General features: G+C 49.5%; 1 protein-coding gene across 14 annotated transcripts in view; it reads left to right on the top strand.

The window, feature by feature from the left end:
• Positions 1-27755, top strand: part of MEGF11 (multiple EGF like domains 11) — a 388577-nt gene that overhangs the window by 303658 nt on the left and 57164 nt on the right. For all 14 annotated transcript variants that reach the window (XR_004260666.1, XM_032251021.1, XM_032251020.1 and 11 more), the window contains exons 8-10: positions 8235-8371; positions 14216-14428; positions 22128-22302. Coding sequence is in view for 13 of the 14 variants with exons in the window: in XM_032251021.1 (XP_032106912.1) it covers positions 8235-8371; positions 14216-14428; positions 22128-22302 (525 nt within the window). In the remaining variant the exon portion in view is untranslated. The remainder of the gene's footprint in view (positions 1-8234; positions 8372-14215; positions 14429-22127; positions 22303-27755) is intronic.

Here is a 27755-nt window from a genome sequence, read left to right as displayed (position 1 = left end):
CTTTTAGCCAACACACCCTGCCTATCAGCACCTCCCCTGCAGACCAAGTCCTTAGAGGCAGTGAGTCAGCTGGAGCTGACCTTCCTGGGCTGTGTCCCTGCCTCGGACTGTCCAGTAACATGCCCCAGGTCAGGGGAAGCTCAGTGACACAGTCCGCCACCTCCCCTGGGGCCTGAGGCTTTGCAAAGCCAGGGAGGACAGGGCTGCTGAGCAGAAGCAGGATATTTTAGGAGGCTGCGAATGCAGAGGTCACAGGGACAGAAGGGAGGACACCTGCAGGGCCATCGATGCAGGCACAGTCTTGTCAGAATGTTTTTAGGGCAGGAAAGGACTTTGGGGACCACTTGGTCCCACAGTATCCAAACCTGGCTGCACACCAGAGCTGACATGAGGGTGGCGGTGGATTAAAATGCAGATTCCCAGGCCCCATCTGTGACCTCCTGGGACCGGGGGATCTCTATTTTTAATAGGCTCCCCAGATGGTTCTGAGGCAGCCAGTCCTGACTGCAGGTCTGCATTTGGAAAAAATTGATCCAGACCATAGGAGTTCCTTCTGTGTTTCACAGAACCCTAGGGTTTCTTGAGGGAGAATGGGGACAAGAGCCCAGTCATTAGGACCCTGGTGCCCACCCCACCCCCCCCATTTGATCTATTTTCCATATTGGGGTGCTCTAGGTCAGATTCCACGTAAAAGTAGGGTTTCCCAGCTTTAAGAGATTTGAGCCCCCCTGGTCTGTCAATACCTTCCTTTCTCAGATGAGGACACTGAGGCTCAGAGAGGGTAAGGGACCTGTTCAAGGCCACACTGGTAGTTAGGACGGAGGTGCAGCTAGAATCGAGGTCTCCTGACTCCCAGCCCTTGGCGTCTGTGTGTCCATCTGTCTGTTTTCTCTGAGGAAGCAAAAGGGGCTGCCGCCACCTCTCCCGTGCCTGCCCACCTCTCCCATACGTGCCCACCTCTCCCATGCCTGCCCACCTCTCCCATACCTGCCCACCTCTCCCATACCTGCCCACCTCTCCCATGCCTGCCCACCTCTCCCATACCTGCCCACCTCTCCCGTACGTGCCCACCTCTCCCATACGTGCCCACCTCTCCCATACGTGCCCACCTCTCCCATACCTGCCCACCTCTCCCATACGTGCCCACCTCTCCCGTACCTGCACACCTCTCCCGTACCTGCCCACCTCTCCCATGCCTGCCCACCTCTCCCGTACGTGCCCACCTCTCCCGTACCTGCCCACCTCTCCCATGCCTGCCCACCTCTCCCATACGTGCCCACCTCTCCTCTCCCATACGTGCCCACCTCTCCCGTACCTGCCCACCTCTCCCGTACCTGCCCACCTCTCCCGTACCTGCCCACCTCTCCCGTGCCTGCCCACCTCTCCCGTGCCTGCCCACCTCTCCCGTACGTGCCCACCTCTCCCGTACCTGCCCACCTCTCCCGTACGTGCCCACCTCTCCCGTACCTGCCCACCTCTCCCGTACGTGCCCACCTCTCCCATACGTGCCCACCTCTCCCGTGCCTGCCCACCTCTCCCGTGCCTGCCCACCTCTCCCATGCCTGCCCACCTCTCCCTCCCTAAACCAGTCTCTGGAAAGACCCTCTCATCTCCAACCAGCTTTCGGAAATTCACCCAGTAGGCTGGGTTCTCAGAGGCCCAGCAGCAGCGGAGAGGTTGGATCAGGATGCAGTGGGGAGAACAAGGCCACAGCATCCCCGTGCCTGTAAAGGCCTCTCTGGAGACGCTGCTGAGGCTCTTCTGGTCGAAGACAGGGAAGGTGAGAAGCCAACACATGCAGGGATTGTATGTCTCCCCAGCACAGCCAGAGGTCTGTTCTTCCAGATGACAGGAAACTCTGTCAATAGAAGCTTTTGGATTTGAGGACTTTATGTTTTTAATTTTATTGTAGACAATTGCATTTCTATTTTTGACATAGCATTTAACTTGCAGATTTGTATGAATTATTAATACCCCTTGTGCATGCACAGTCACCGTATAATGAAGTCACACTCATGCCTGAGGCTCCTCCCAGGGAGAGCTGGGACCAAGGAATGGATACTGGGGAGAAGGCTCCCCACTTTGGCATCCCCTGGTGCCTGACTTTCCCACAGTCACACAGTGGGCCCTGTGTGACTTCCACCTCACATTTTCCAACTCAGAGATAAAAAGACTGGTGATTCGCACCATGCACCTCCCCAAAGGCCGGGCCATTGTCTGAACTGGAGAGAGGAGCTGCCAGGAACTCTGGCCCTCCAGGCCCCTCCTCAGAGATTCCTGGCCACCAGGCCCTGAGCATGCACACGGGATGGTCCACCAGCCCAACATGAAGCCTGTTTCAGTAGGAGTCTTTGCAAAAGAGCTTGGGAATCATTTCCCCTCTTTTTCTGAACTCTGAGACCTAGCAAAGCAGAGAAGCCAGGTGTGAGTAGTTTGATGTGAGTGGGCACTAGAGACAGAGAGGGAGAAGGAAACAGGATTGTCATTCCACACCCTTAGGAGTCCCCAGTCTGATGCTGGGGGCTGGATACAGTGTGTCTGTGCCCACATGCATACACACACACAGAAAAGAGACTGGAGGAGAGGAGACTGAGGGCCTGGGAAATAGGACTAGTTATCCTAGAGGGCCAAAGAGAGGTTTTGCATGGTGAAATCCTATCTCTACTAAAAACACAAAAAATCAGCCAGGGGCAGTGGTGGACCCCTGTAATCCCAGCTATTCAGAGGCTGAGGCAGGAGAATCACTTGAACCCAGGAGGTGGAGGTTGCAGTGAGCCAAGGTTGTGCCACTGCACTCCAGCCTGCGTGACAGAGGAAAACTCCATCTCAAAAAAAAAAAAAAAAAAAAAGCAGAGGTGTTGGAGCCGAGGCTCTAGCATCACAGATGCTCAGGTCTGAGAAGGGAGGTTCATGGAGCCCCACTTCCAGTCCTGTGGCCTAGATCTCCTTCGCAGCGCCCACACCAACCACAGCTCACGGTCCCTTGAGGGTGTCCATGCCACCCTGGAGCATCACTGGTGGTTAGAAATGCCGTCAGGGGCTTGGAGAGGCGGAGGCGCCTCCCTCCAGGGGAAGCAGCACGCCTTCCGTCCTCTCCCCATCTTGGCCTCTTCTCTTCGTATGTTCCATTTAGCCAAGATCCTTTTAAAGTGTGACTGTTTTCCAGATTTTGACAAAGCCATTTGGTCTAACCACTTCTGAGAGGAGCAGAAAGTGTCACTTTACCCCATGTCCAACTTTCTACTTGACACAGCAGTCCAAGATCCCTCTACAATTGGAGATACGTACTCAGTTGACCATAGGGCAAATACATGTGTCCTCTGGGGCTGCCGTAACAAGGTGCCGCAGACTAGGCAACATGAACAACAGACACTGATTCTCACAATGCTGGAGGCTAGAAGTTCAAGATCAAGGTGTCAACAGGGTTGGTTCCTTCGCTCAGAACCAAGCCTCTTTCCTTGGCTTGTAGATGGCTGTCTTCCCCTTGTGTCTCCATGTAGTCTTTTTTCTTCGTCTGTCTGAATCTCCTCTTCTTGTAAGGACATGAGTCATATTGGATGCGGGCCCACCCATATGACCTCATCTTAACTCGATTACCTATGCAAAGATCCTAGCTCCAAATGCAGTCACATTCTGAGGTACTGGAGGTTAAAACTGCAACCTACGAATGTTGGCCGGGCACGGTGACCCACACCCATAATCCCAGCACTTTGGGAGGCCGAGGCGGGTGGATCACCTGAGGTCAGGAGTTCGAGACCAGCCTGGCCAATGTGGTGAAACCCCGTTTCTACTAAAAATACCAAAAATTAGCCAGGCGTAGTGGTGGGTGCCTATAATCCCAGCTACTTAGGAGGCTGAGATAGGAGAATCGCTTGAGCCTGGGAGGCAGAAGTTGCAGTGAGCTGAGATCATGCCATTGCACTCCAGCCTGGGCAACAAGACTTAAAACCTGTCTCAAAAAAAAAAAAAAAAAAAAAAAAAAAGTTTTTTCAAGAGTGTCCTTATCCAGCCCGGGACTGTAGAAGACCGAGTCAGACAGAAGCCAGAAGGACTTCCCTCCCCTCATGAATACCTAGAACTTATAATGTGCACTGAGAAAGACAGGCCCCTGCCATGCCTGGGGTACCCCCACCACCTCCAGGATGAAGAGGGACCCCTATTCTGAGTGACTTTTATGATTATTATTATTATTTGAGACAGAGTCTCACTGTGTTGCCCAGGCTGGAGTGCAGTGGCACGATCTTGGCTCACTGCAACCTCCACCTCTCGGGTTCAAGCAATTGTCCTGCCTCAGCCTCCCAAGTAGCTGGGATTACAGGTGCCTGTCATCATGCTGGGCTAATTTTTGTGTTTTTACTACCTGCCTTGACCTCCCAAAGTGCTGGGATTACAGGCATGAGCCACTGCACCTGGCCTGAGTGACTCTTCTCTCCCTTCTTCACACACACACACACACACACACACACACGCACATGCACACACACACACACACACACACACACACACACACACACACACACAGTCTCGCTGTCCTTGGCTGCCTCTGCCCTTCACTCCTCCCTCCCCTCCCCCCCTCAGCCCCTCCTCTCAGCCCCCCTACTTCTGACTTGTGTATGGAGAGTCTGAGCTTACTAGCCCCCTATTTAACTCATTACAAGTAAATTGAATGATCTTGAAAGATGACTCTGGTCTGGCAGAATTTTCCTAAATAAACCAGCTTCTGCAGGGTTGGCGATTATTGGTGCTTAATAATTGTGTGTTGAACTAATTGATTAATTAATTGGAGGAACATCCTTGATCTCCAGAAGAGAAATGACTATCGGGTGTGTGTGGGGCTGGAAGGGCAGCAGGAGTCGAGAGCAGGCTCAGATTTGTGAGTTAAAGACCTAAGACTCATGTGTAATTTTAAGTGATATAATGTCACAAGGCTAATACTGGGGGGCGAGGGAGTCCCCTACTCCATTTACAAATCCTACTCCCCAAAGGCAACTACTCTCAAGTCTTTTAGGTATTTCTCCTGGAATTTCCCTCCATTTTTCTACATAACATGCTGTATAGCTGTTTCTTGACTTTTCCATTTTAGTCATTGAATCCATTGACTTCCTGACATAGACTAAGATTCAGCTCTGCCATACACACACAGACAAACACAAGCAACTCTTCTCCCACACCTCCCAATGGAGTCACGTTACAATTTGTGGTTAAATTATTGAAAAAAATATTTAAGACACGGGATCTGGCTGTGTCACCCAGACTGGAGGGCGGTGGCTATTCACAAGCACGATCATAGCTCACTTTCAGCCTCGAACTCCTGGACTCAAGCAATCCTCCTTCCTCAGTCTCCTGAGTAGCTAGGACTACAGACAGGTGCCACCATGCCCAGCTTGGTTAAATTATATTTTAATATTTGTTAATATGCACATGTATTGTTACTAATTTATCCTTAAAACTCGGTGACGGAGCTCTCAAACTCCTCAGGAAGGTCAGATGCATCAGAAGTCTCTCTGTTTGGCCTGGCGTGGTGGCTCACGCCTGTAATCCCAGCACTTTGGGAGGCCGAGGCCAGCAGATCACCTGAGGTCGGGAGTTCGAGACCAGCCTGACCAAAATGGAGAAAACACCATCTCTACTAAAAATACAAAATTAGCCAGGCATGGTGGCCCATGCCTGTAATCCTAGCTATTCAGGAGGCTGAGGCAGAAGAATCACTTGAACCCAGGAGGCAGAGGCTGCGGTGAGCCGAGATCGTGCCACTGCACTCCAGCCTGAGCAACGAGAGTGAAACTCTGTCTCAAAAAAATTTTTTTAAAATCTGTCCATTTTTTGCTTTTGTTTTTGAGGCAAGTTTCCTAGAAGCCTGCGTCTTCTGTTCCAATCTGAACTCCTTGTCCTCCAGGCCTGCTGCATAGCGGTCACCTGGGACTTCCGTTCACCCCTCTTCTCTTAGAGTCCCTAGTTCCTGAAATTCATGCCTTTCTTTTTCTTGGGTAATTTTTTTTTGATGGAAAAAAAAAATCCTCCAGTAGCTTTCTGAGAAAGTGTTTATGGAAGGTTAACTATTTGAGGCTGTTCAAATCTGAAAATGTCTTTATTGAATCCCTCACTTGAGTGTTAGTTTCGTTGGGTGTAGAATTCTAAGTTGGAAATAATATTTTTCCTCTGGATTTTTAAGGCATTGCTCCATTGTCTTCTGGCTTCTAGTTAAGAAGTCTAAAACCTTTAATTCCTGATTTTTGTATGTTTTTTTCCTCTATTTTCATTTTTATTTGTTTCTGTAGAGATCTTGCTTTGTTGCCTAGATGTTAGAGACCAGGGGCTGGTCTCCAACCCCTGGGCTCAAGAGATCCTCCCACCTTGGCCTCCCAAAGTGCTAGGATTACAGGCATGAGCCACCACACCTAGCCTGTTTTCCTCTTTCTAAAAACTGTGAACATCATTTCTTTATCCATAGAGATATAAAAGTTTACAGTAACACACCTTGATGCAGGTCCTGTTTCATTTTGTTGCTGGAGACCTTGTAGGCCTTTTCAGTTCAGAAATCCAGGTTCTCCATCCTTCCATTCTGGGAAATTTTCTTTTATTATATTTTCCATTAATTTACTTACCTCCATTTTCCCTGTTCTGCCTGGAACTCCTGTTAATTAGATGTCAGACCACCCGAACTGGTCCTCTAATTTCATTATATTTTCTCTATTATTTTAAATCTCATCTGTCTGTCTCTCTCTCTCTATCTGGTGTACTTTATAGGAGATTTCTTGTACTTTATCTTTTGGCTCTTCTATTGCAACATTTTAACTTCCTCCATATTTTAATTTTCAAGACCTTTTTTCTGTTCTGTGGATATCCTCTTTTATAGCATTCTATTTTTTCATAGGTGCAATACTTTTTTATTTTTTTTAATTTTTTTTTACTTTTTTCTGCTACTAGGTCAGTGCAAAAGTAAGGTGCAGTACTTTCTTATAGCTACCTGAGCATGCTCATTTTCATTAAGATAGAGGCTTCTTTCCTTCTTTTTTTTTTTTTTTTTTTTTTTTTACCTTTTCCTTGCTCCAGGCATGGCTCTTATTTCCTCTGTGTTCCTGTTGTCTATTTGTTTATTTCAGTGTTTCTCTTTCATGTGAGAGCCTATTTCAAATATCTGGTGAGCCTTGGCCACCTGTTCATGTTTCACAGTAAGCCTCAGAAAAGCTAATTGGACACCTGGGGGTGGAGGGAGATGTTGACCGATGGGACCCTCAACTATCCATATCTTTAGATCACTTCTCTTGAGCGCCTCAGTGTCCCTAGAAAGGAATCCTCCAACCTCCTGCCACAGGGAGTCCCGTCCCTCAGTCAGCTTTCTGGGAGCACAGTGGGGAAGAGAGCAGCAGGAGAGTCCCACCCCCACCTTCTTCTGTGCCTGTGTCCCTTGTCCACAGCCTGTGAGACCAACCTCTCTGAAAGATGCAGGCAATTCACCTGGCTCTTCAAGGTGGGGGCAGAGATTGGGGGTCCAATTCCCTATTTTATAAACTTTCAAACAATCCTTTTCATCATCCCTGCACCCTCACCTTCGGAGGGTCCCAGTGTCTCTGATTCCTGAACTTCCTGCGGTTACAAAGGACTTCATTGCCCAGCATTGGGACACCCCCTTTGCAGGCACTTAGCATTGCCCGGGAAGAGAAAGCAAAGGCGTTAGCGCCCCTCCACCTGCTCTGCCGTCTTCCGGTGTGCGACACCCCTAGTCTCCTCTTCCTCTCTTCGTCGTAGGTTTATACCTTTACCCGTTTAACTCTCATGTCAGCTGGGTTTGGGAAAGAAGTCAAGCAAAGTGCACGTCTCCACAGCAGCAAGTTTACTGAGCCTCCTCAGTGCTTTACTGTGTACCCATGTGAGAGTACTTACTGCCTTGTACTTAGTTTACTCAGCCTCCTCAGTGCTTTACTGTGTACCCATGTGAGAGTACTTACTGCCTTGTACTTAGTTTACTCAGCCTCCTCAGTGCTTTACTGTGTACCCATGTGAGAGTACTTACTGCCTTGTACTTCGTTCCTAAATTGTGCTGATTAACTGCGTGAGCAATTTGACTGCAGTCTCCCACCTCCAAGAGGAGGGCTTTGGGGCGCTGGTGTCCAGCTGTCTGTACTTCTTCTGGGAAGTTGGGTGGTCCCTGGGGTCACAGCAGCTGTGCCATTCCCAGGGCAGTTTGGCATCTCTGGAGCACCACGATACATGTCTTCTCATCTCTATTTCAGGGAGCAGTGTGTGCCCAGCCCTGCCCATCAGGGACATTTGGCCAGAACTGCAGCCAGGACTGTCCTTGCCACCATGGAGGGCAGTGTGACCACGTGACTGGACAGTGCCACTGTGCAGCTGGATACATGGGGGACAGGTAAGGGTGGCGTTAACTGTTGTCTTTGCTGTCCATTTTGCTCCTGTTCACAGAAGGCTTGTAGAGAACAGCTCATAGCCCTCTCTCTGTCAGCCTTCCAGCTCCTTTCTCAGAAAGCATTCTGAGCTCTCCTGCCAGGGAGAGCCAGCAACTGATGCCCCCTTGCCCTCGGCCTGCAGAGCACACCAGCACACCCTCTCCTCTAGCCTAGTGGCCCACGCTCTGAAGGAGGTGAGCACCTGCCCCCACTCTCTGCTCTTTGCTCTCATGGAGGGAGGCAATGGCACAGACAATCCAAGCAAGCTGAGAGGACAAAGTCACTTCACGTGTTTTGCATGATTTCTTCTGGAAGGGGATTTTTAGTCCTAATTTGCGTTCCAACAAAAGGATGCTGGTATCAGTTTGCACCCTCTGAAGGCCTGCAGCCTAACAGCAGACTGAAGGAGGCACTAATGTCCTGGAATGAAACCAGCCTTGCAGAGTGGATAATCAAAACACACACAACTGGGTAATCACCATACGTGCACATGTGCCCCAGTTGGAAGAAGGATCCCATGTTGACAGGGCAGGTGCAAAGGAAAAGGGAGAAACGGCAAGCAGCGTCTGTGAGGATGAGTAGGTTGGGAGCTGGAAAAAGATCTTTGAAACCCACAGAACCTGGGCCAAGCCTCCTTCCTCTCACTCTTGACCACATGGGTCTCTTCAGAGAGAAGGGCTGCACATAAGCGGCCCGCACACCCATTGCCTGGTTCCTTGGGGAGCCATGTTTCATTTCTGGCTCCTGGATTGGATACTTTTCTCAGACAAAATGAGAGAACATTTTTCATCCTTCCCTGCCTGAGTGACATCAGGGCTGAGTTAACCAATGAGTCCCTCCATCTCTAATAGACAAAATTGGGGCTCCTCTAGCTCTCCCTAGAATCAGCCCCGAATCCTTAGCGATGTCCAGAAAAGAGATTGTCCATTACCCTTGGGCTCATTTACCTCCAGCTGGAAGTCTTTTAAGCCAGATTTGATCTCTTTGTGATCCAGTGTTCATCTATGTGAGCTTCCCCGACATAGAACATGGGGTGTGGCATCTGGGAACCCCTCCCTCCCTGAGCCATGAGAGGGAGGACTGAAACACTAAGCGCGTGCTCCCATCCTCACCATCTCCCCAAATCAGGAAATGCTCAGGATGAGCCAGCATGGACTGGGACCAGGAAGACCCTCACGCCAGCACAGGACTGCTTTGTCAGACCACTTTCCCATGAGAGTGCAAACTGCCCGCTTGTTGGAAATGCGTAGGCCTAGGGCTCTAGCCGGCTGGACTCTGCACCAGTAGACCCTAGCTCATTGGTGCTCTCGATTTTCACTGTCAGGACGTGTCAAGTAGAGAAATAATCCATGGCTGGGTACGGTGGCTCATGCCTGTAATCCCAGCACTTGGGAAGTCCAAGTCGGGCGGATCATAAGATCAAGAGATCGAGACCATCCTGGCCAACATGGTGAAACCCTGTCTCTACTAAAAATATAAAAATTAGCTGGGCGTGGTAGTGCGCGCCTGTAGTCCCAGCTACTCGGGAGGCTGAGGCAGGAGAATCACTTAAACCCGAGAGGCAGAGGTTGCGGTGAGGCAAGATTGCGCCACCGTACTCCAGCCTGGCAACAAACGAGACTCCATCTCAAAAAAAAAAAAAAAAAAAGAAAGAGAGAGACAGAGGGAGGGAAGGAGTGGTGGGGAGAGAGAGAGAGAAACCAAAATCTCTGCTTGTTGGAGCCTGGTGCATAATCCTGGGCAGAGAGGAACCCTTAAAGCCAAAGGGCCTTCTAGAAAGCTTTGCCAATCAACCACATGAGGGTTCAGTGGGAGGCCAGGTAGCATTTGGGCTTCTCACCTAAACAGGCTGCCTGGTGTTTAATATTTTGTAAAATTACCTCCATTAATTTCGTAGGTGACAGCTGCATTAACCCACCCCAAATCATCACGAGCACATTAAAGTTGAGTGGGTGTCATAATGCAGGCCTCCCCGGATCGGCAGAAACCAGTGCAAATTAAACATGAAATGTAAGGAGGGCTTTGCAGCTCATTTTGTAATTTAATTGAGCAATGTATCTGGTTGTTAATGGCAATATCGGACACATTAAATTGATATGGTGCAAAGGAAGGATGTTTAAGTAGAAAACTAATTCCTGCCGTGATTACCCTTCTGTTCCACAGGCCCGGTTATTAGCATGCTTTGTGTAAAATTCATTAGCAGTCATTGCTTGATCTCTAAATAAATAAGTTGTTTAAATTGTGAGTAGAAAAAAAAAAAAGAGGCTGATTATGTAAATGAATTAGGTTGTCAATATTTCAATTTCCAGATTGTTTTTCTGGGGCTGTAGATTGTCACCCCCCCAAAAAAATAGTGGGCTAGGGAATTGCCCGTCAGAGGAGCTTAGGGTTCAGGGCTCTGCCTGGTCCTGCTAGGCAGGAGGGAGCAGGAATGTTTGAAAATAAACAGGTATCAGGAGGTGCCTGGTTGGAGTTTTTTTCACCCGACATCTGAGGCATTTGAGGCCATCAAAGCACAGAGACTTCTGGAGAAATCTATTTGTAGGCTGAACAGGGGCTGGCAATTCAGATAGTGATTATTCAGGTCTTCGGCTGCCCTTTCCCCCTCCCCGTCTGCCTCAGTTTCTCTCCTTTCCTTCCCGCATCCTACTTCTCCTCTGTCTTCCACTTTCCTTCTCTAGACATGGCCTTCTTTCTTGCCTCCTCTTCCCTCTTTTCTCGTCTCATTTCCTTCATGAGGCCTCAGACTGGCTGACCTGCAGCGAGATTTGCAGGAAGACAATCTGGGGTCCCCTTAGCCACATGCAGGCTGCGTGAGCTTGGAAAAGTTGCCTCACTTGTCTGATGGCAGCCTCTTTAATGCCAAAGGGGGGGTGATGAGAATATCTGGTGCTTCAGGGGCTGGGGCCAGGCTCTGGAGCCTGGGCAGCTGGAAGCCCCTTGCTCCACGGTGCCCAGGGGCATCATCACCATGACCTCTGCTGCCCCTCTGTGCTGCTGGATCACTCCTTTGCCACAGTGGCTCTGAGAGGGGAGAGCTGGGCATGGAAGCACTCAAGGCCGGACCCCAGTCACTGTCCTCTTCTCCTTGTCATTGTGGGCACAGAGCAACGAAGGCAGAGAACAGACACAAGGATACCCCAGTTGTTGCCAAGGCTGGTGCCCCACACACTGGTTCCCCTCATTCCCTACACACTTGCTAGCTGGCCCCGCCATATCCACAGGGGTCTGGCCACTCACCCTCACCGTAAACAACCGAGGTCACCCAGACACAGAATTTCCCTGCCCAGTCTGTGGAAGAATAATCCACCCCACGATCCTCCAGATTCATAACAAAGAAGCTAGAGCTGCATTTTTTTAAATTGCTTTTCTCCTCTGATTATTGTAGAAGATATACAGAAAACCTGGAAAATGGAAACACATGATAATTAAAACACGAATTCATCAAATCCACTCTATCAGCATTTTAGAATTTTTCCCCTTGAGCTTTTTCATGCCCGAATTTAAGGCCAGAAGGTCAGGTGGGCTCTGTTCTAAGAAGTGTTGAAAACAATATTGACATGAGTCCTAATGAAAATCACTAGCTTTTCTGATCGAGCCCCAGTCATGGGCTGGGCACCTTTCTAAATGTTTACGCACAGTATCCCATTTAATTCTTATACAACCCAGTGAGGTTTAGTGAGTATTGTCCTGTTTAATGAAAAAGTAGAGGTGCTTGAACGCGGGAGGCGGAGGTTGCAGTGAGCCGAGATCGCGCCACTGCACTCCAGCCTGGCGCCTGGTGACGCAGTGAGACTCTGTCTAAAAAAAAAAAAAAAAAGAGAAAGTCAGAGCTTTAGGTTAGTTCTCCATTATCCGCACTGTTGAATCAGTGCTGGCACAAAGACACCCCAGAAGCCTAGAGGCCAGAAGCCATTTCTATTTGTCTTTGGAATGCAGGAGGTCACCCCCCACCTCTTTTACCTCTTACTCCCCTGGGTTTACCCCTTGACTTACCCGGATCTAGTTGCTGTGACAGTAAGTTTGCATCCCCTGGAAAAGAGCCCAGGGCGGGGGTAAGGAGTGCTGAGGCACATTCGGGAAACCGGGCAGTCAGCAGTGGGGGTCACACACACCTACGGAGGAGCCACACCCATGGCTGTGAGTTAAATGAAGTTGAATAATTATCCTGATGTTGGGAGCTCCAAGTTCCAGCCCAGACATGCACAGGACACAAAGGAGGTCCCAGGCTTCCTCCTTGGGGGCTCACAGACTGATGGAAGAGACTCAGCCCCTGCCTTGAGGGAGCCCCTTTCCACGGAAGGGAAAACAGCCCCTGTCACAGGGAATTCTACAGTCCAATGAAGAAGAATGCTTTCTCCACTCAAGGGAGATTCCACAGTCAGGGAGGAGACGCACCTCCCAGTAGGACAAGAGAGACTGTACATCTGCCCAAAAAGCTCAAAAACCAGAGACGCTGTGTAGAAACAAAATCACCCCGTTTCATCAAATCTAAGGTGCCGTTGATTGTAAAATGCATCATTATTTCATATGCTGGGAAGAATGAAAAACACTGCCGATTAACTTATGACATGTCATCAGTTATAAGACATCTAATTTCAGAGATATAAAAACATATTTTAATAACAAGGTGTTTTTGGTCAGGTGTGGTGGCTCACACCTGTAATCCCAGCACTTTGGGAGGCCGAGCTGGGCGAATCACAAGGTCAGGAGTTCAAGACCAGCCTGGCCAACATAGTGAAACCCCATCTCTACTAAAAATACAAAAAATTAGCCAGGTGTAGTGGCGGGTGCCTGTATTCCCAGCTGCTGGGGAGGCTGCGGCAGGAGAATCGCTTGAACCTGGGAGGTGGAGGTTGCAGTGAGTCAAGATTGCACCATTGCACTCCAGCTGGGCAACAGTGCAAGACTCCATCTCAAAAAAAACAAAGGGGGCGGAGGGTGTTTTTAAACCTACCTAGATGGTTTTTTGTTTAATGGGTGAGGAGTTTCACTTTGGGAAGATGGAAAACTTCCAGAGATGGGTGGTGATGTAGCATAACAGTGTGAATGTAGTTAATGCCACTGAACTGTACGTGGTTAAAACAGTAAATTCTATGCTGGGTACTGTCTTAGTCTGCTCATGCCGCTATAACAAAATACCAGAGACTGACTAGTTCATAAATAACAGACATTTATTCTCACAGTTTGGAGGCTGAGAAGTTCAAGTTCAAGGGGCCGGCAGGTTTGGTGTCTGATGAGGGCTCAGATCTCTGCTTCCAGAAATGGTGACTGTATCTTCAGAGGGTGAAAGGAATGGAAGAGCCCCCCTCCCAAAAAAAAAAAAAAAAAAAAAAAGGTCCTCCCGGCTCCCTCCAGCCCTTTTATAAGAGCACTAATCTATTCATGCCCTCATCACCTCCCAAAGGCCACGCCTCTTACTACCGTTACATTGGGTGTTAAGTTTCAATGCGAATTTTGAGAGAACTGTTTTAACCATAACATGTAGATTTCACCACAACTTTTTTAATTTTTAAAAAATATTAGGCGTGGAATCAATAACATATGGTGGCAGGTGCCATAATCCCAGCTACTAAGGTATGCTAGTAAAATGGTAGGACAAACTCACTGCTGGGGGCACTGAGGAGACCTAGGGTGAAAGGTGGAAACGACTGGGGCGGGCTAAACCTTGGAATACTTTCTGGAGGAGGAGAGAGAAGAGGGGAGGAGGCTGTGAGCAAGGCAGAGCATACCAGGCCCGGCCGGAAGGCACGGAGAGCAGCATCTTGGAGGATCCGCCGCCTCAGCCTCACTCCACTATCCCATAGGTGCCAAGAGGAGTGCCCCTTGGGGACCTTCGGCTTCCAGTGCTCGCAGCGCTGCGACTGCCACAACGGGGGGCAGTGCTCCCCCACCACGGGCGCCTGCGAATGTGAGCCTGGCTACAAGGGTCCGCGCTGCCAGGAGCGGCTGTGCCCCGAGGGCCTGCATGGCCCGGGCTGCACCCTCCGCTGCCCCTGTGATGCTGACAACACCATCAGGTATGAACCACAAACAGGCGAGCCCGGGGCAAGGGCGGCGGGTGGGTGTGGGCTCAGGTGGAGAGGAGGCTTGCCAGGAGATGGCCCCCCCGCCTCCAGCATGAACATCCAGGCAGGGTGGCGGGGAAAGAGCTAGGACCTCAGCACTCAGCCTCGAGAACCCCTTTGATGAAAAGAAGGGGAAGCCAAGGCCACGTACCCAGAGCCGGGACTAGAGCCAGGTCACTCACTGCCGCCGACCGCACCTGGCTGCCTGCATTTCAAAATGTGCCCGTCCGAGACTCCACACATGCAAGCAAGGAGAGAGCAAGGAGGCGGGTGGAGCACAGCTGCACGGCCCCGGGGGCTGGGATGGCAGGGCTGGGATGGCAGGACTCGGGTGCCACAGGTTCTCAGCACATTGTCCGGGACGGTATTTCCCCTCCACTCACTTGGTGTTCAACCAGAGTCAGGGCCACTAGGGCAGAAGTAGGGGCTTGAGCTGCAGAAGATCAGGACTGGAAGGGACTTCAAAAGTCAGTGGGGCTTGTTGGCTCACGCCTGTAATCCCAGCACTTTAGGAGGCCAAGGCAGGTGGATTACCTGAGGTCAGGAGTTTGAGACCAGCCTGTCCCACATGATGAAACCCCCTCTATACTAAAAATACAAAAAAGTATCTGGGTGTGGTGGCGCGTGCCTGTAATCCCAGCTACTCAGGAGGCTGATGCAGGACAATCACCTGAACCCAGGAGGCAGAGGTTGCAGTGAGCTGAGATTGTGCCATTGCACTCCAGCCTGTCTCTGTCTCAGGGAAAAAAAAAAATACATATATATATATATATATATGTATCTATCTATCTCAGTAGGGCCCATTGTAGGGCTTAGGGAGAGCTGTCCCAGCAGGCCCTGGCAAGGGCAGAGGAGCAGGAGCAACACGGGCAGCCCTTTATCAGGGCCAGCCTCCCCCAGCACTCTGTCCTTTGTGGCTTGGGACATCTGGGCAGAAGCTGTGCCCCTACCCCCCACTTCCAAAGGAGTCTGAACCTGAGGTGCTCCAGGCTACTGCTCCCAGCTCCCTTCCCTGCCTGTTTCATGCACCAGCTGGCACTGCCCCCGGGTAATAACTGAGGCTGCCAGCCCTGGATAAATGCCCCCACAGCCCTTTATGGTGGCTGCCTCTTATCTGGGTGATGAAGGGTCAGGGGAGCACACCTTCTCCCTCAGGCCTGCAGACAGCCCAGGGAAGACTGGCCACCCAGGGCATGGGTGCTGCTGCTGTTTGCAGGGCAGACAGAGAATCCTTCCGCTTTGCAGCCCGGTCGCCGGGACAGCCCGGACCTAGCCTCGGCTCCTCTTCATTTCCAGGCTTTGAGCTTTCACAAATCACTCTGGAGCCTTGTTCACTGTAAGCAGAGGCATCTCAGCAAGTGTTACGAGTTAGACTAAAAGGTCCTGCCTCCCTGGAGTGCAGCAGCTGGAATGGTGTGAGGCAGAGGTGGAGGGCCCAGGAAGGAGACTGTCCAGAGAGGGCACCAGAGCCAGTGGAGCTGGCCTGTGCGTGACCTGAGCATTCATTCACCAAACACTGAGTGCCTGCAGGGCTGGGCCATGAGGGGGACACTGAGCACCTTCTACCATATTTCTTCAAATACAAAAACAATACCAGTAGTGAGGCACAGCTTTATTTTGGTTACTCCTAAACTAGGAAAATTGTATCAACTGAACCGTGACATACCATTGATTGTGTAACACACCCAATATCAGAGATGTGAAAATGTAGAGAAGTACCTCTTAGAATTGATGAAATATATGTGGCTGGCCCTGCTGGGTTCCAACATGTACCCAAGTAACTGTGATCCAGAACTATGTGATGCTGGTCAGGGAAGGCTTCCTGTAGGAGGTGGCACCTGGGCTGGGTCTGGAGAGCAGAATGGCAGCTCCAAGGCACTGATTACAGAAGTCCCACATGGCTGGTCAGGGGACTGGGTAGCTGGCTCAGACTGTTCTATGTGTCTAAATATTAATATTCCAGGATCCATCACTCCTGCTGGGAAGCTGAGGGGAGGACATTCTCTGAGAGGGGAAGCAAGGCTGATGCTGGGGCCCATTGCAGGGAGCCCCTGCCACAGAAATCCAACCAAGCCCCAAATTAAAGGGCTATTGTTTTCCTTCTGCGCCTGGGCAACTATGCCCTGTGTAAGTCAGCCTTGCTCGGAAGGAGTCCCTCTTCTCTCCTGCTAATCTCAGCCCATCCAATATTGATGATTATTTGCTCTACTGTCTTAAACGCACATCAAGTTTCAGGGACTGGGAGGGAGCAGTGGTTCTTCAGAGTGGGGGCTCTGAGTGTGCCTGCCGGTCTCCTCCGAGTCTGAGGGGAGCTTTGTCACAGCCTGGGCTCCCTGAGGGCACCAGCAGCCTGGCTTATCCATCCCCGTGGCCTCTAGCCTCAGCGCCGCACGGTGCCTGCACAGAGTAGGCCTTCAGTAAGAAGAGTCCTCAACTCATCAAACAGCTTCTGCCCATTAGCTGAAGTCAGCCCTATTTTTTAAAAAAAGTACATATATCCCCTTTTCTTTTGGCACACTGGCCCAGTGACGGAGCCCCTGGCACTACGTTTTTGTTCTCTTGAGGTTAGGATTTCTTGCCCTGGCCACCATGAACATGCACTGGGTAACTCTGGGTTGTAGAGGGCTGTCCTGTGCTTTGTAGAATCTGGAGCAGCATCCCTGGCCTCTACCCACCAGATGCCAGTAGCATCCCACTTACCCTGCCCACGTTCTGACGACCAAAAATATTGCCAGACATTGTCAGATGTCCCAGGCTGGGGTGGGGCAGGAAAAATTCCCTGAGGCTGAGAGCACCTGGTCTAAATGAACTCTCTCATTTAGAAAGAACAAAGTGCTTTTGCCTGTGTTCTTATGGACGCCAGAAAACAGCCCTCTTCCTCCGTGTGGACAGAGGGCAGCTCCTCTCTTCCCGTGAGCCTTTTTTGGCCCATTGTAGAGTCTTCTCTTGAGATGCAAGAAAAGCAAAGGAATGACTCTGTGACTTCTGATCTTAAGACAGTTAAAGTTCAGGTACTGGGTGGGGATTGGGACTTCTGAGTCCTGCCCTCCAGCCTACCTCTGCCAAGCAAGTGCCTGACACATGCCCTTCTCCTCTCTATGCGTAAGTTTCCCAGTCTGTCCATCACCTTTCATTAACCCAGTGGGGAGAAATGTTTTCCTGTGGGTCTTTGAAAGTGAAGCGTCCATCCAACTCCCTCAGAGAAGGAACCTGGGACCCCTAGAAGCCTAGCCCCAAAGCTCCCTGCCCTCTGCAGAGCTTACAACAAACCCCGACCATAACAGCACGCAGTCTTGAGCATCTTTCCTAGGGCGACAAAGTAATGCCAGCCCCCAGCCAAAGAAAGCCCTTCCACCGAGGTCTGCCTCGCTCTGGTTTGTGCCCTTCTGGCAAGGCTGGTGCACAGAGGTTGGGTCCATGCCCCGGGAAGGAGGAAGTGGCTGGTGAGATTCTCCAGCCCTTGACCAGCTCTTCATTCCCTTCATCAACTGTTCATAGCACACACAAAGAAACCATCCGCCTTTACACGGGAATAACCTTGAGAAAGAAAGCACCTGTGTGTCAGTGCTCTTACATGTCCCCTCCAGAATTGGATTGTCATAGACTAATTCCAGCAGCCATGATTGTGTATTACCTTTGAAAGATTTGATTTAGCTAACAGATGGAGCATTGATAGAAATCTCATCGCAGCTGAAAGAAAGGCAGAAAAATCCACTCTGGAAGGAATCCTGTATTGTTCAGCTTTCGGCTCCTATTAACTTGTGATTAATCTATGTCTGGGGGAAATGGGAGAAAAGAAAAAAAAATAGAACAGAACCAGCCTAAGCACCAGTGATTGTAACACCTGCCTGAGCCAAAAACAGCAGTCCCTGGCCTGCCATGTGACTCAAGGGAATGGGAACCACCACTGGGAAGAAGGGATGCCTGGGAGAGGAGCTGGGAGAGTCCCTCTCCTGAGGGACAAAGTTTCCAGGCATAGCGACCACAGCTCTCCATCATGATCACTGTCAGCTGTCACTCTTCATCCTCTTTTCAAAGGGACTTTTAGAGTTTCTGTAAGACGAGTAATCATAGTAAGAAAATAGATATCCCACTTCTAGAAATAGGATTGTAGGGATATGAAAAAAAAAGGAAAGGAATGATTTTAGATTTGGTGTTGAGCCTTCTAGTTCTCAGAGTAAAGAGTAAGATTAGCTCCTAACATATCCCTGAGCAGTCAGAATGACAGCAGCAGAGATCAAAAGCAGGAAATGCAGAGAGTACTTAGAAGTCAGCATTTGCCGAGCGAGGCGTGGTGGCTCACACCTGTAATCCCAGCACTTTGGGAGGCCGAGGTGGGTGGATCACAAGGTCAGGAGTTTGAGGCCAGCCTGGCCAACATAGTGAAACCCCGTCCCTACTAAAAATACACAAAAATTAGCTGGGGGTGGTGGCAGGCACCTGTAATCCCAGCTACTCGGGAGGTTGAGGCGGGAGAATCGCTTGAACCCGGGAGGCAGCGTTTGCAGTGAACGGAGATTGCACCACTGCACTCCAGCCTGGGCGACAGTGCAAGACTCAATCTCAAAAAAAAAAGTCAGCACCTGCTAGCTCGTTGTGTATGGAGTGTGCTTTTCACAGGGTGGTACCCTCACCAAAGTAAGAGTGTGTAATGGGTGAACTCCAGCATGACCATTTGCTAGGCAGAGACAGCAGAAGGATCTACTGATGGAAGAAGCAGAAAGGTGCCTGAGACCTTTTAGAATCTCTAGTGCCTGGCTGAGCTGATGGCTGCAGCCAAGACCTGTCAGGTCATTCCATTCAGGTCATTCAAACATGTCAGTCCCCACAACCGTGACTAAGCCAGTCTCTGTACGCTAACCCTAAGCCTCAGAGGATGCCCTTGGAAAGATGCTACCTAGAGAGAAAGAACAGTGCCCCAAAACCATCTGGCAGAGCATCAGGGCCACCAAGAGGCACTCCTTCCCCACGACAGCTGTGCAGGTCTCTGTCTCCCCTTCCAGTGCCTTGGGGCTCAGGGAGGGATTTTTCTCAAATTGTAAAGGTCAGAAAGTCTTCAAACACTCATCCCTTACACGCATTCTTCTTTGTTACAGATTTACAATTTTTATTGCTTTACAAATACAATGGATGCTCAGTTTTGGCAAGTTAGGGAATACATAGACATTTAAAGAAAAAACTTAGAATCAATTTCTCAACCCAGAGGTCAGCACAAAAGCCATTTTGTTGTCATTTGCTCATCTGCCGATGTCTATATTGTTTTCATAGATTTGATTCAGCCAACAGATGCAGCATCGGTAGAAATGGCTTCGTATACAGGGTGCTCATTTCACTTAATCTTATACTAGTCAACACTTTGAAAAGCAATTGAATGTGTCTCTTAGCATTGCTTCATATGAATGCCGTAATTCATTTAACCAATGCCCTGTAGGGAGAGGTGGCATGAGGCAGTGAATAAAATGTGACCAGACAAACCTGGGTTTGAATCCCAGCTCTGCCACTCACTGACTTAGCAATGTGACCTTGGGCAAGTCACATAACCTCTAAATGCCATCTGTGAAACAGAGGCTCAGATGCCTAATTCCCAGGCTTATTTGAAGATTTAGAAATATATGTATAAAGTGCCTGGTGCCTCAAAAGCCTGGTCACACATTATTTATTATTATTTAAATTGCTTCCATTTTCCACTGTTATAAATAGTGCTTCAGGGAACAACTCTGTGCATAAATCTTTCTCCACAACTATGATTATTTCCTTAGGACAGAGTCTTAGAAATGGAATTACAAGACCAGAGTCTGAATAATTTTAAGTCTCTTGATACGTAACCTCAGATTGTTTTGAAGCCTTTACCCGCATTTTTAAACATCTTCGCTGTTTGGATACAGGAAAAGTGGTGTCCAGTTGTTGTTTAGACTTGATGATTAATGAGACGAAATCCTTTTCTGAAATGATTATTAGCTACTTGCACATATTATTCAGAAATTACCTCTTCCTGCCCCCTCCCCCTCATTTTCTGTGAGAAAACCAGGATCCCTAGAAGAGGAACAGCTTGGCTAGGCTTCACACAATTAGTTTGCTCATTAATTAATTTTCCAAATATATATTAGGCACATCCAGTGTGCCAGGGACTCTGTCGGGCCCTGAGAAGGGAATAAGACAAAGGACTCTGCCCCATGGAGCTGTAACCTCGTGGAGAAGACAGATGACTAATCAGCAGATAAGAGTAAAGAATCCATGGAAGATAATTCTATTTAGGGGAAGCCATGTTCATTTCCAAATATTCACAAGGGCAGTGAATACGAGCCAGGTGTTGGGGACCCACCCAAGGCCCCGTGGAAGTTAGCAGAATCAAGACTTGCCCCAGGTTCCCCCTGCCAGCCCAGGGCATGCTTGACCTTATCCTCTGCACTGGGCTCCAGAGCAGGGAGGCAAGTGCCACAGGGAATCTAAGAGGCTTGTCTCTGCCACCCAGCACTTCTTTGGTGTGCTATTCTGAGCCCCTCCAGAAGCAGATACCAAGGGCAAGTGGTTTACTAGGGGAAGCATCTGTGAGGGAAAGTGGGGAGGAAGCTCGGGAGGCTGTGAATGCTGTCAGATCTCAGAAAGGGAAAAAGGAAGGAAGGAGGGAAGGGAGGGAGGAAGGGAGGAAGGAAGGGAGAAGGGAAGGAAAGGGAAAAAAGGGAGGGAGGGAGGGAGGAAGGAAGAGTCTTAACCCACAGCACAGTTCCAAGAAAGTCTGCCAGGATGGGACATCTTAAAGCCAAGGTACCCATCAGAGGAGTCCCAGATCCCAAGAGTGTGCCCACCTTAGTATCCCTGCTGTGCTCCAGCTGGGAGTGGCCCAGGGGAAATGTGGCCTCTGGATTTCAGACTCAGCAGCTGGGGCCATTGGACAATTACACTCCTGCAGGAGTTCTGAGCAGCACACGGTTGCACCTGGCATCCCGCTGACCATGAATGGACATTCGCTGTTGGATCAGATGGCTGCCGGCTAGAGGTTGCCCCATTCTCTGGAGGTCATGCCAGGGAACTCTTGCCTCTGGCCCAAATGATCCTTTCTCTGGCCTAGACAGGAGATGGAGAACTTGCTCCTGTTAAAGAGGCTGGGAGAGCATAGGTTGGGGATTGTTCTCTCCAGGGCAGACACTGCCAGAGAGGGGAGGCCACATCTGGCCCTTGTTTTCACTCAGCAGCATTCACTGAACACCTGCGATACGGAGAGCCACTAGGTATCATTGCTACCTTCTCATGCTGTTCCCATGCTAAGCGTTTGCCTTGGGTAAGGGTTGGATGAAGACTTGGACCACATGTTCTATAAGCCAAGGGACTAAAGAGGCCACCCTCTGTTTTGCTTTCCATGTATTTGAATTATAAAGAAGATGTGTTTGGGAGTCAGGAGACCTGTGTTCTCATCCTGATCTTGTCATCTTGCTGTGTGACATCTGGGTAGTTGTATAATCACCATGAGCCCGAGCTCCTGGGTGCCAATAAGACCATGTTGCATTGGCATCTTTGGATAAACAGACAAGGCACTGAGCAGTTTAATCCCAGAGCTCCTTTGGTCCTGCTACCCTGGGCAAGCCAGGCTTGGAGTGGGACGGGGCTGCTTCCCAAAACACACTGTCCTCTTACCCGTCTCTCACCTGCACAGCTGCCACCCGGTAACCGGAGCTTGTACCTGCCAGCCAGGCTGGTCTGGTCGCCACTGCAATGAATCCTGCCCTGCCGGCTACTATGGCGATGGCTGCCAGCTGCCCTGCACCTGTCAGAACGGCGCCGACTGCCACAGCATCACTGGCGGCTGCACTTGTGCCCCGGGCTTCATGGTAAGATGGGAAGGGCCTCTCATGGCCTTCCTGACCCCCGACCCGGTCAGCTCCCCTCACCTCCTGGTGCAATCAGGAATGTGGCCCTGTACCCAGGTGCTTCCTTGTGTCCCCCTCAGAGATAGATTCCATGAGGGGAGGGCCCCTGAAGCTGGTCTCAAAGGGCCAGGGTTTGTAATACTGCCAATAACAGGAGAAGGGGTCTTTCCGTCACCCCCAGCTCTGAAGGTTGCCTTCCTTTGTGCCCAGCTCCTCCTTGCCTATATTCTTATGCACACAATATTTTACATCAGAAAAAACACAATACGCATAGACAGTTTTTCACTCTGCCTTCTTTCACCCACATTTCTATGTTGCTGCTTGGGCTTCTTAATTATCATTTTAAATGGCTGCACAACCTGTAGGAGCAGATGCACCCCTGGTTTCCCCAGCCATTCTTACTGCTGATTATTAAACTGTTTCCAGTGTTCACAGTGAACGTTGCAGTGAGCATCTTCGTACAAATAGCGTTCCCCCTGCCAATTGAATTATTTCCTTAGGGTGAATTCCTAGGGTCAGTGGGCACAGTATAGCAATGGCTCTTGACGGATGCAGCCATATGACTTTCTTCAAGGGTTCTATAAATCTACACCACCACCAATTGTGTACGAATGTACCTATTTCAGAATAACTTTGCTAACATGGTTTTAATTTTTGCTAATTACATAGGTAGAAAATGGCTCCTCAATGTTGCTCTAATTTGCATGTCTCTGATTACGAGGGAGAGTGAACATCTTCCCTACGTTTGTTTACTATTTGTATTTTCTCATGAATTATGTGGGTCTTTATGAGGTTTGGTTCTGGGGAACTTGGCATTGGAAGTGGAATCCTGTTCAAAGGTAAGGCGTGCCCAGCAGGTTCAAGGAGACACACACTCAGGGGTTCTCTATGGCCATATGTTTCATTGTGCTGTAGGAAGTGATACAATGGTGCAGTTGAAAGAGCGTGGCCTTTGGAACCAGACCTGGGTGGCAGGCACCCTGGCTATCCTATTCACCAATCATGTGATCTTGGACCAATGAGTCTTAGGTTCTCTTAGGTTCTGTTTCCTCACCTGTGAAAGGGAACGCCTGCCTTGTAAGGTTGCTGTCGGGTGTTGAGATGGGATATACAGAGTGCATTTTAGCAGGCTTTTCAGGCGGTAGTAAATTTTCTAAGCATCCGTGGCCCTTGTTCACTTGCAGGTTCTGATTCAGTGGGTCTGGGATGGGGCCTGAAGGTCTGCCATTCTAACAAGCTCCCAGGTCAGTGGTTCTCACTTTGAGTAGGATGCTGATAGGTAGCCATGGGTCTCAACTTGGGCAGCGCACTGAAGTCACCAGGACCGCTTCATAGACGTCAATGCTGGGGCCCCGTTCCCAGAGATTCTGATGTATTTGATCTAGGCATGGTCTGGCTGAGGCCAATGTGCTGCTAAGGTGGAGATCCACTGATCTACAGGGAATTCTTGTAGATCAAGTGAGGGTTTGCTTGGTGACAATGTCTTTTAAAGACAGGCTGCCTCTGGTCTGCAGAGCAAGGCCCAGGACAAAACACTGTTCAAAATAAAATGTGGCCAGTTCTGAATTGAGATGTGAAGTGGGAAATACGCATTAGATTTCCAAGACTTAGTATGAAAAGGTGAATATAAAACATCTCAACAATTTTGTTAGGTTGATTATATGTTGAACTGATACCTTAAAAAAAAAAAAAAATATATATATATATATATGTATTTATATATATTTAAGGTATCACTTATTTAAAGTATTACATATATTTATATATTTTTATATATTTAAAGTATATGTATACATATATATATATATTTTTTTTTTTTAAAGAAAGATCCTTGCTTTGTCACCCAGCTGAAGTGCAGTGGTGCAATCTCAGCTCACTGCAACCTCCGCCTTCAGGGTTCAAGCGATTCTCATGCCTCAGCCTCCTGAGTAGTTGGCATTACAAGCATGTGCCACCATGCCTAGCTAATTTTTGTATTTTTAGTAGAGACAGGGTTTTGCCATGTTGGCCAGACTGATCTCGAACCCCTGGCCTCAAGTGATCCACCTTCCTTGGCTTTCCAAAGTGCTGAGATTATAGGCATGAGCCACCACCTAGTCTAAATATATTTGTTTAAATCAAAACATTTTACTAAGATTTTTTAAAAAACAGTTAAGCTCTCCCTTTTTGTTTCCCCAGTGCAGATAAAACTTCCTCCTTCCCCAGTGCAGATAAAACCTCCTCTTTCCCCAATGCAGATAAAACTTCCCAACGCAGATAAAAATGAATTCTTTGGCATCTTTGAAAGAGAAGGAAGCCTGGTTTCCTCTTTAATTTAGCTTTGTTGGTGCGAATTTTTGCTGTAATTTCCACAGCAAAATGGAGGTGCCCTGGGTTTTGAATTTGGGTAGGAAAGAATAATTGTTTGGGATTAAACATCTCACATAGCCAAATGCTCAGGTGACTGGAGCTGACTGCACCGGACTGCTCATGGCTGACCCCTGTCCCAGCTTGGCCTCTGGCATAGCTCTAGGACTTCGGGCATCTGTGGATGGGGAGTATACAGGGAGAGATAAGAACCTATTAACTTCTAAGATGGTCTACTACATGGACTCCGTGGATCAAGTCTGGGTGAAAGGGGGAAAAGTAGGAGCAAGGAGATATGTGCACATGTCGGTGTGGGAAAGTCACTGAGGCTCGTACCGTCTGGTCATATACATTGTCTATGCATCTGCTGGGAGCCTTGCCTCCCTCTTCGCCCTTCTTTATCCCCAGCTGCCTGCCTACTCACTGATCCTCAGAAAAAGGGAAAATTGGGGCCCTGGGAAGGCCTGGGAGGCTAGCATCTGTTTGCCCACTGCCCCCAGTGCTCCAACAGTCTGGTGGCCAGGCCACTGCCTCTATTCCTTGCACCTGAGATGCAAATGACTTCCTGTCCTTGAACTTTGGGGCACATGGTGCATGCCAGAGTCGTCTCACTGTGGAGTCCCCCTGCCTGGGGCTCAGAGCTAAGACAGATTGTGAGTCAAGCTGCCCTGGTGAGATCCAGTGAATTACCATCCATCTCTTCCCGCCCAGCATCATTATTCCTGGAAAGGCTCCTCTAGGGCTCTGTTGGACATTGGGCAGGGGCTGCAGGAGGTGATTACAGAACATTTCATTGTTCTCAACCAGTGTGACTCATTTCTTCATGCACCGAGCCCTGAGGGAGAAGCCGTTACTCTCACCCTCACTCCAGCTTCTGAATGAATGCAGCTTCCCACAATTAGCCAGCTAGTGGGGGCAGGCTGCAGAGCAGACTCAGCAGAAACTGGCCCTAAGATGTCCCACAGTCAGTAATAATTAGCAAGGCCTTTGTTGGTGGGTTAGTTTGTGAATGTATGTATCCTGCCTTTATCCTTGAATGATTTTAGGATGGGTAGTCAGTTACTGACTGATTAAAGGAGCCCTTTTCTGGGTGTTTGGAGACCTTCATTCTGGGCTCAGTAATCTTGGGCATGTCACTTCACCTTGCTGGACCTCCACTTCCCTATCTGAACGATGGGAGAAGTAAATCAGTTTTGTCTGCTATTGGATATGAGTAGCCCCCATGGAGTGGATGCGAAACCGCATCCTCAGCCCTCCCCTCTGACCCCAGCTATCCCTGCCCAGGGTTTTTAGGGAGGATATTGGGACAGCTTTATGAAAGCAGATTCTGGGGGCTGAGAATGGTCTCAGGCTCAATATCAACATGAGGAGTGCTGATAAAGTAATGCAGAACCATATTTGTGAGCTCAGTGACATGCCTGCCACAGCCACGTGGTCCCCACCCCCGAGTGCACAAGGACATGGGCCAGAAGCAGGCCCCTGCTTGGGGCTCTGGGCTGGCCTTCACACACTGCCTCTTCCCTCCCAGAACACTGGATATTTCCTCTGCTAGGACATAGGGGCCAGGCGGGGATGTGGAAAGACCAACCAGACTCCCATCCAGCCATCCAGGAACCTGTGTTCAGTAATAATCATATGCACACTAGCAGCGAACACTCACTGAATCCTGGCTGCATGCTTCATCTGACTTATGCCTCACAAGGGCCCTAAGAAGGTGTACTTTCACTTTCTGCAATTTGCAAATGAGGAGCTGGAGTTTAAACAGGATAAGTGACTTACCTGGGATCACAAAGCCAATGGTGGTGGGAGACACTGAACTCTCATGTTAGTTGATGAGCTTTGATTGAAGGATCGCTGTGGAACCAGACAAATATAAGTTCAAATCCTAGCTCTCCAATCCCCACACTGACTACAGGCAACTCACTTACCCTGCCTAACACTGACCTTCCTTATCTGCTAAAACAAGACTTTGCTTGTGAGAATTAGGAATATTATATGAGAAGTTCAAAACCCAGCGCCTGAAATACAACAGACACTTGGTGAAATGGTAGCAATTACTAGTAAGATATGAGAGTCGTGGGGGAAATGTTGCTTCCCCCATGCCCAGCATACCAGCAGGAGGGTGTTGGGATGAGTGGTACCCAGGGTTACCCAATGGATCAGAGGCATGAATGTACACAGCTGCTGTTCTAGTGAGGTCCACTCAAGCACCTGTGGGTCACCCTGAGTGGTGGGTCTCAGGAGGCACTGTGGGGGTGGACAAGCATCGGAACATTTGGGGAAATTGAGATAGAGATGGAGGTGGGAAGAGAACGTGGGCATTTTAGATGTTCACTTAGCAGCACTGATAGAATCACTTGGGGTGTGCACTGATAAATTACACTGTGGCTGCCCAGTGCAGTTAGAGAGTCCTCGACCAGAAAACAAGAAATGGGTTTGTAGCTCTAGCTCTGCTACCTTTCTGGGCTTCTACTTCTCATCTATAAAATGGGAATGAAATTCTCTGCCTAACGGAAACAGTGGTATGGGAGCCAGTCATTCCAGTGGGAGCGCTGACAAATGGAAGCGGCATCGTTTCAGCACCTTGGACAGCGTCACGAGCCGCTGTTTCAAGGCTACTCCCAGCCTTCTGAGAACCGCGGGTCCTCGCCCAGACACAGAACACCAGGGTGAACAGGGATGGGAGAAGGCAGAGTGAGGGGTCACATGACACAGTGGTCAGACCAGCAGAGTCCTGGAATACCTGTCTCTGTGAAGATGACCTGATTCAGTAGGTGAGGACGTTTCTTCCCACCCTCCTGAGCTAGGGAAGTAGCTGCATCGTGGATGAGGGGACTGAGTGGAGCTGTCCACCCACCCACTTGCAGGTTAGCATCACATCAGCCCTTTCTGTGGCTCCCCACTGCCCACCAAAGAAACCTCAAATCCCAGGCCTTTGTAACATGCCCTCAAAGTAGTCTGTCCTAATCTCATCTCCCACTAAGTCCTGCCACAACTTGTGCAGCACACATAACTGCTTTCCCCCAAACACAGTACGGTAGTCCCCCTTATCCGTGAGGGATACATTC

This window comes from Sapajus apella, unplaced genomic scaffold (genome assembly GCF_009761245.1).
Source record: "Sapajus apella isolate SASKATOON/1434 unplaced genomic scaffold, GSC_monkey_1.0 scaffold74, whole genome shotgun sequence".
NCBI lineage: Eukaryota > Metazoa > Chordata > Mammalia > Primates > Cebidae > Sapajus > Sapajus apella.
Note: the sequence above shows the minus strand (reverse complement) of the source record. Positions and strands in the feature narration are given on the sequence as shown.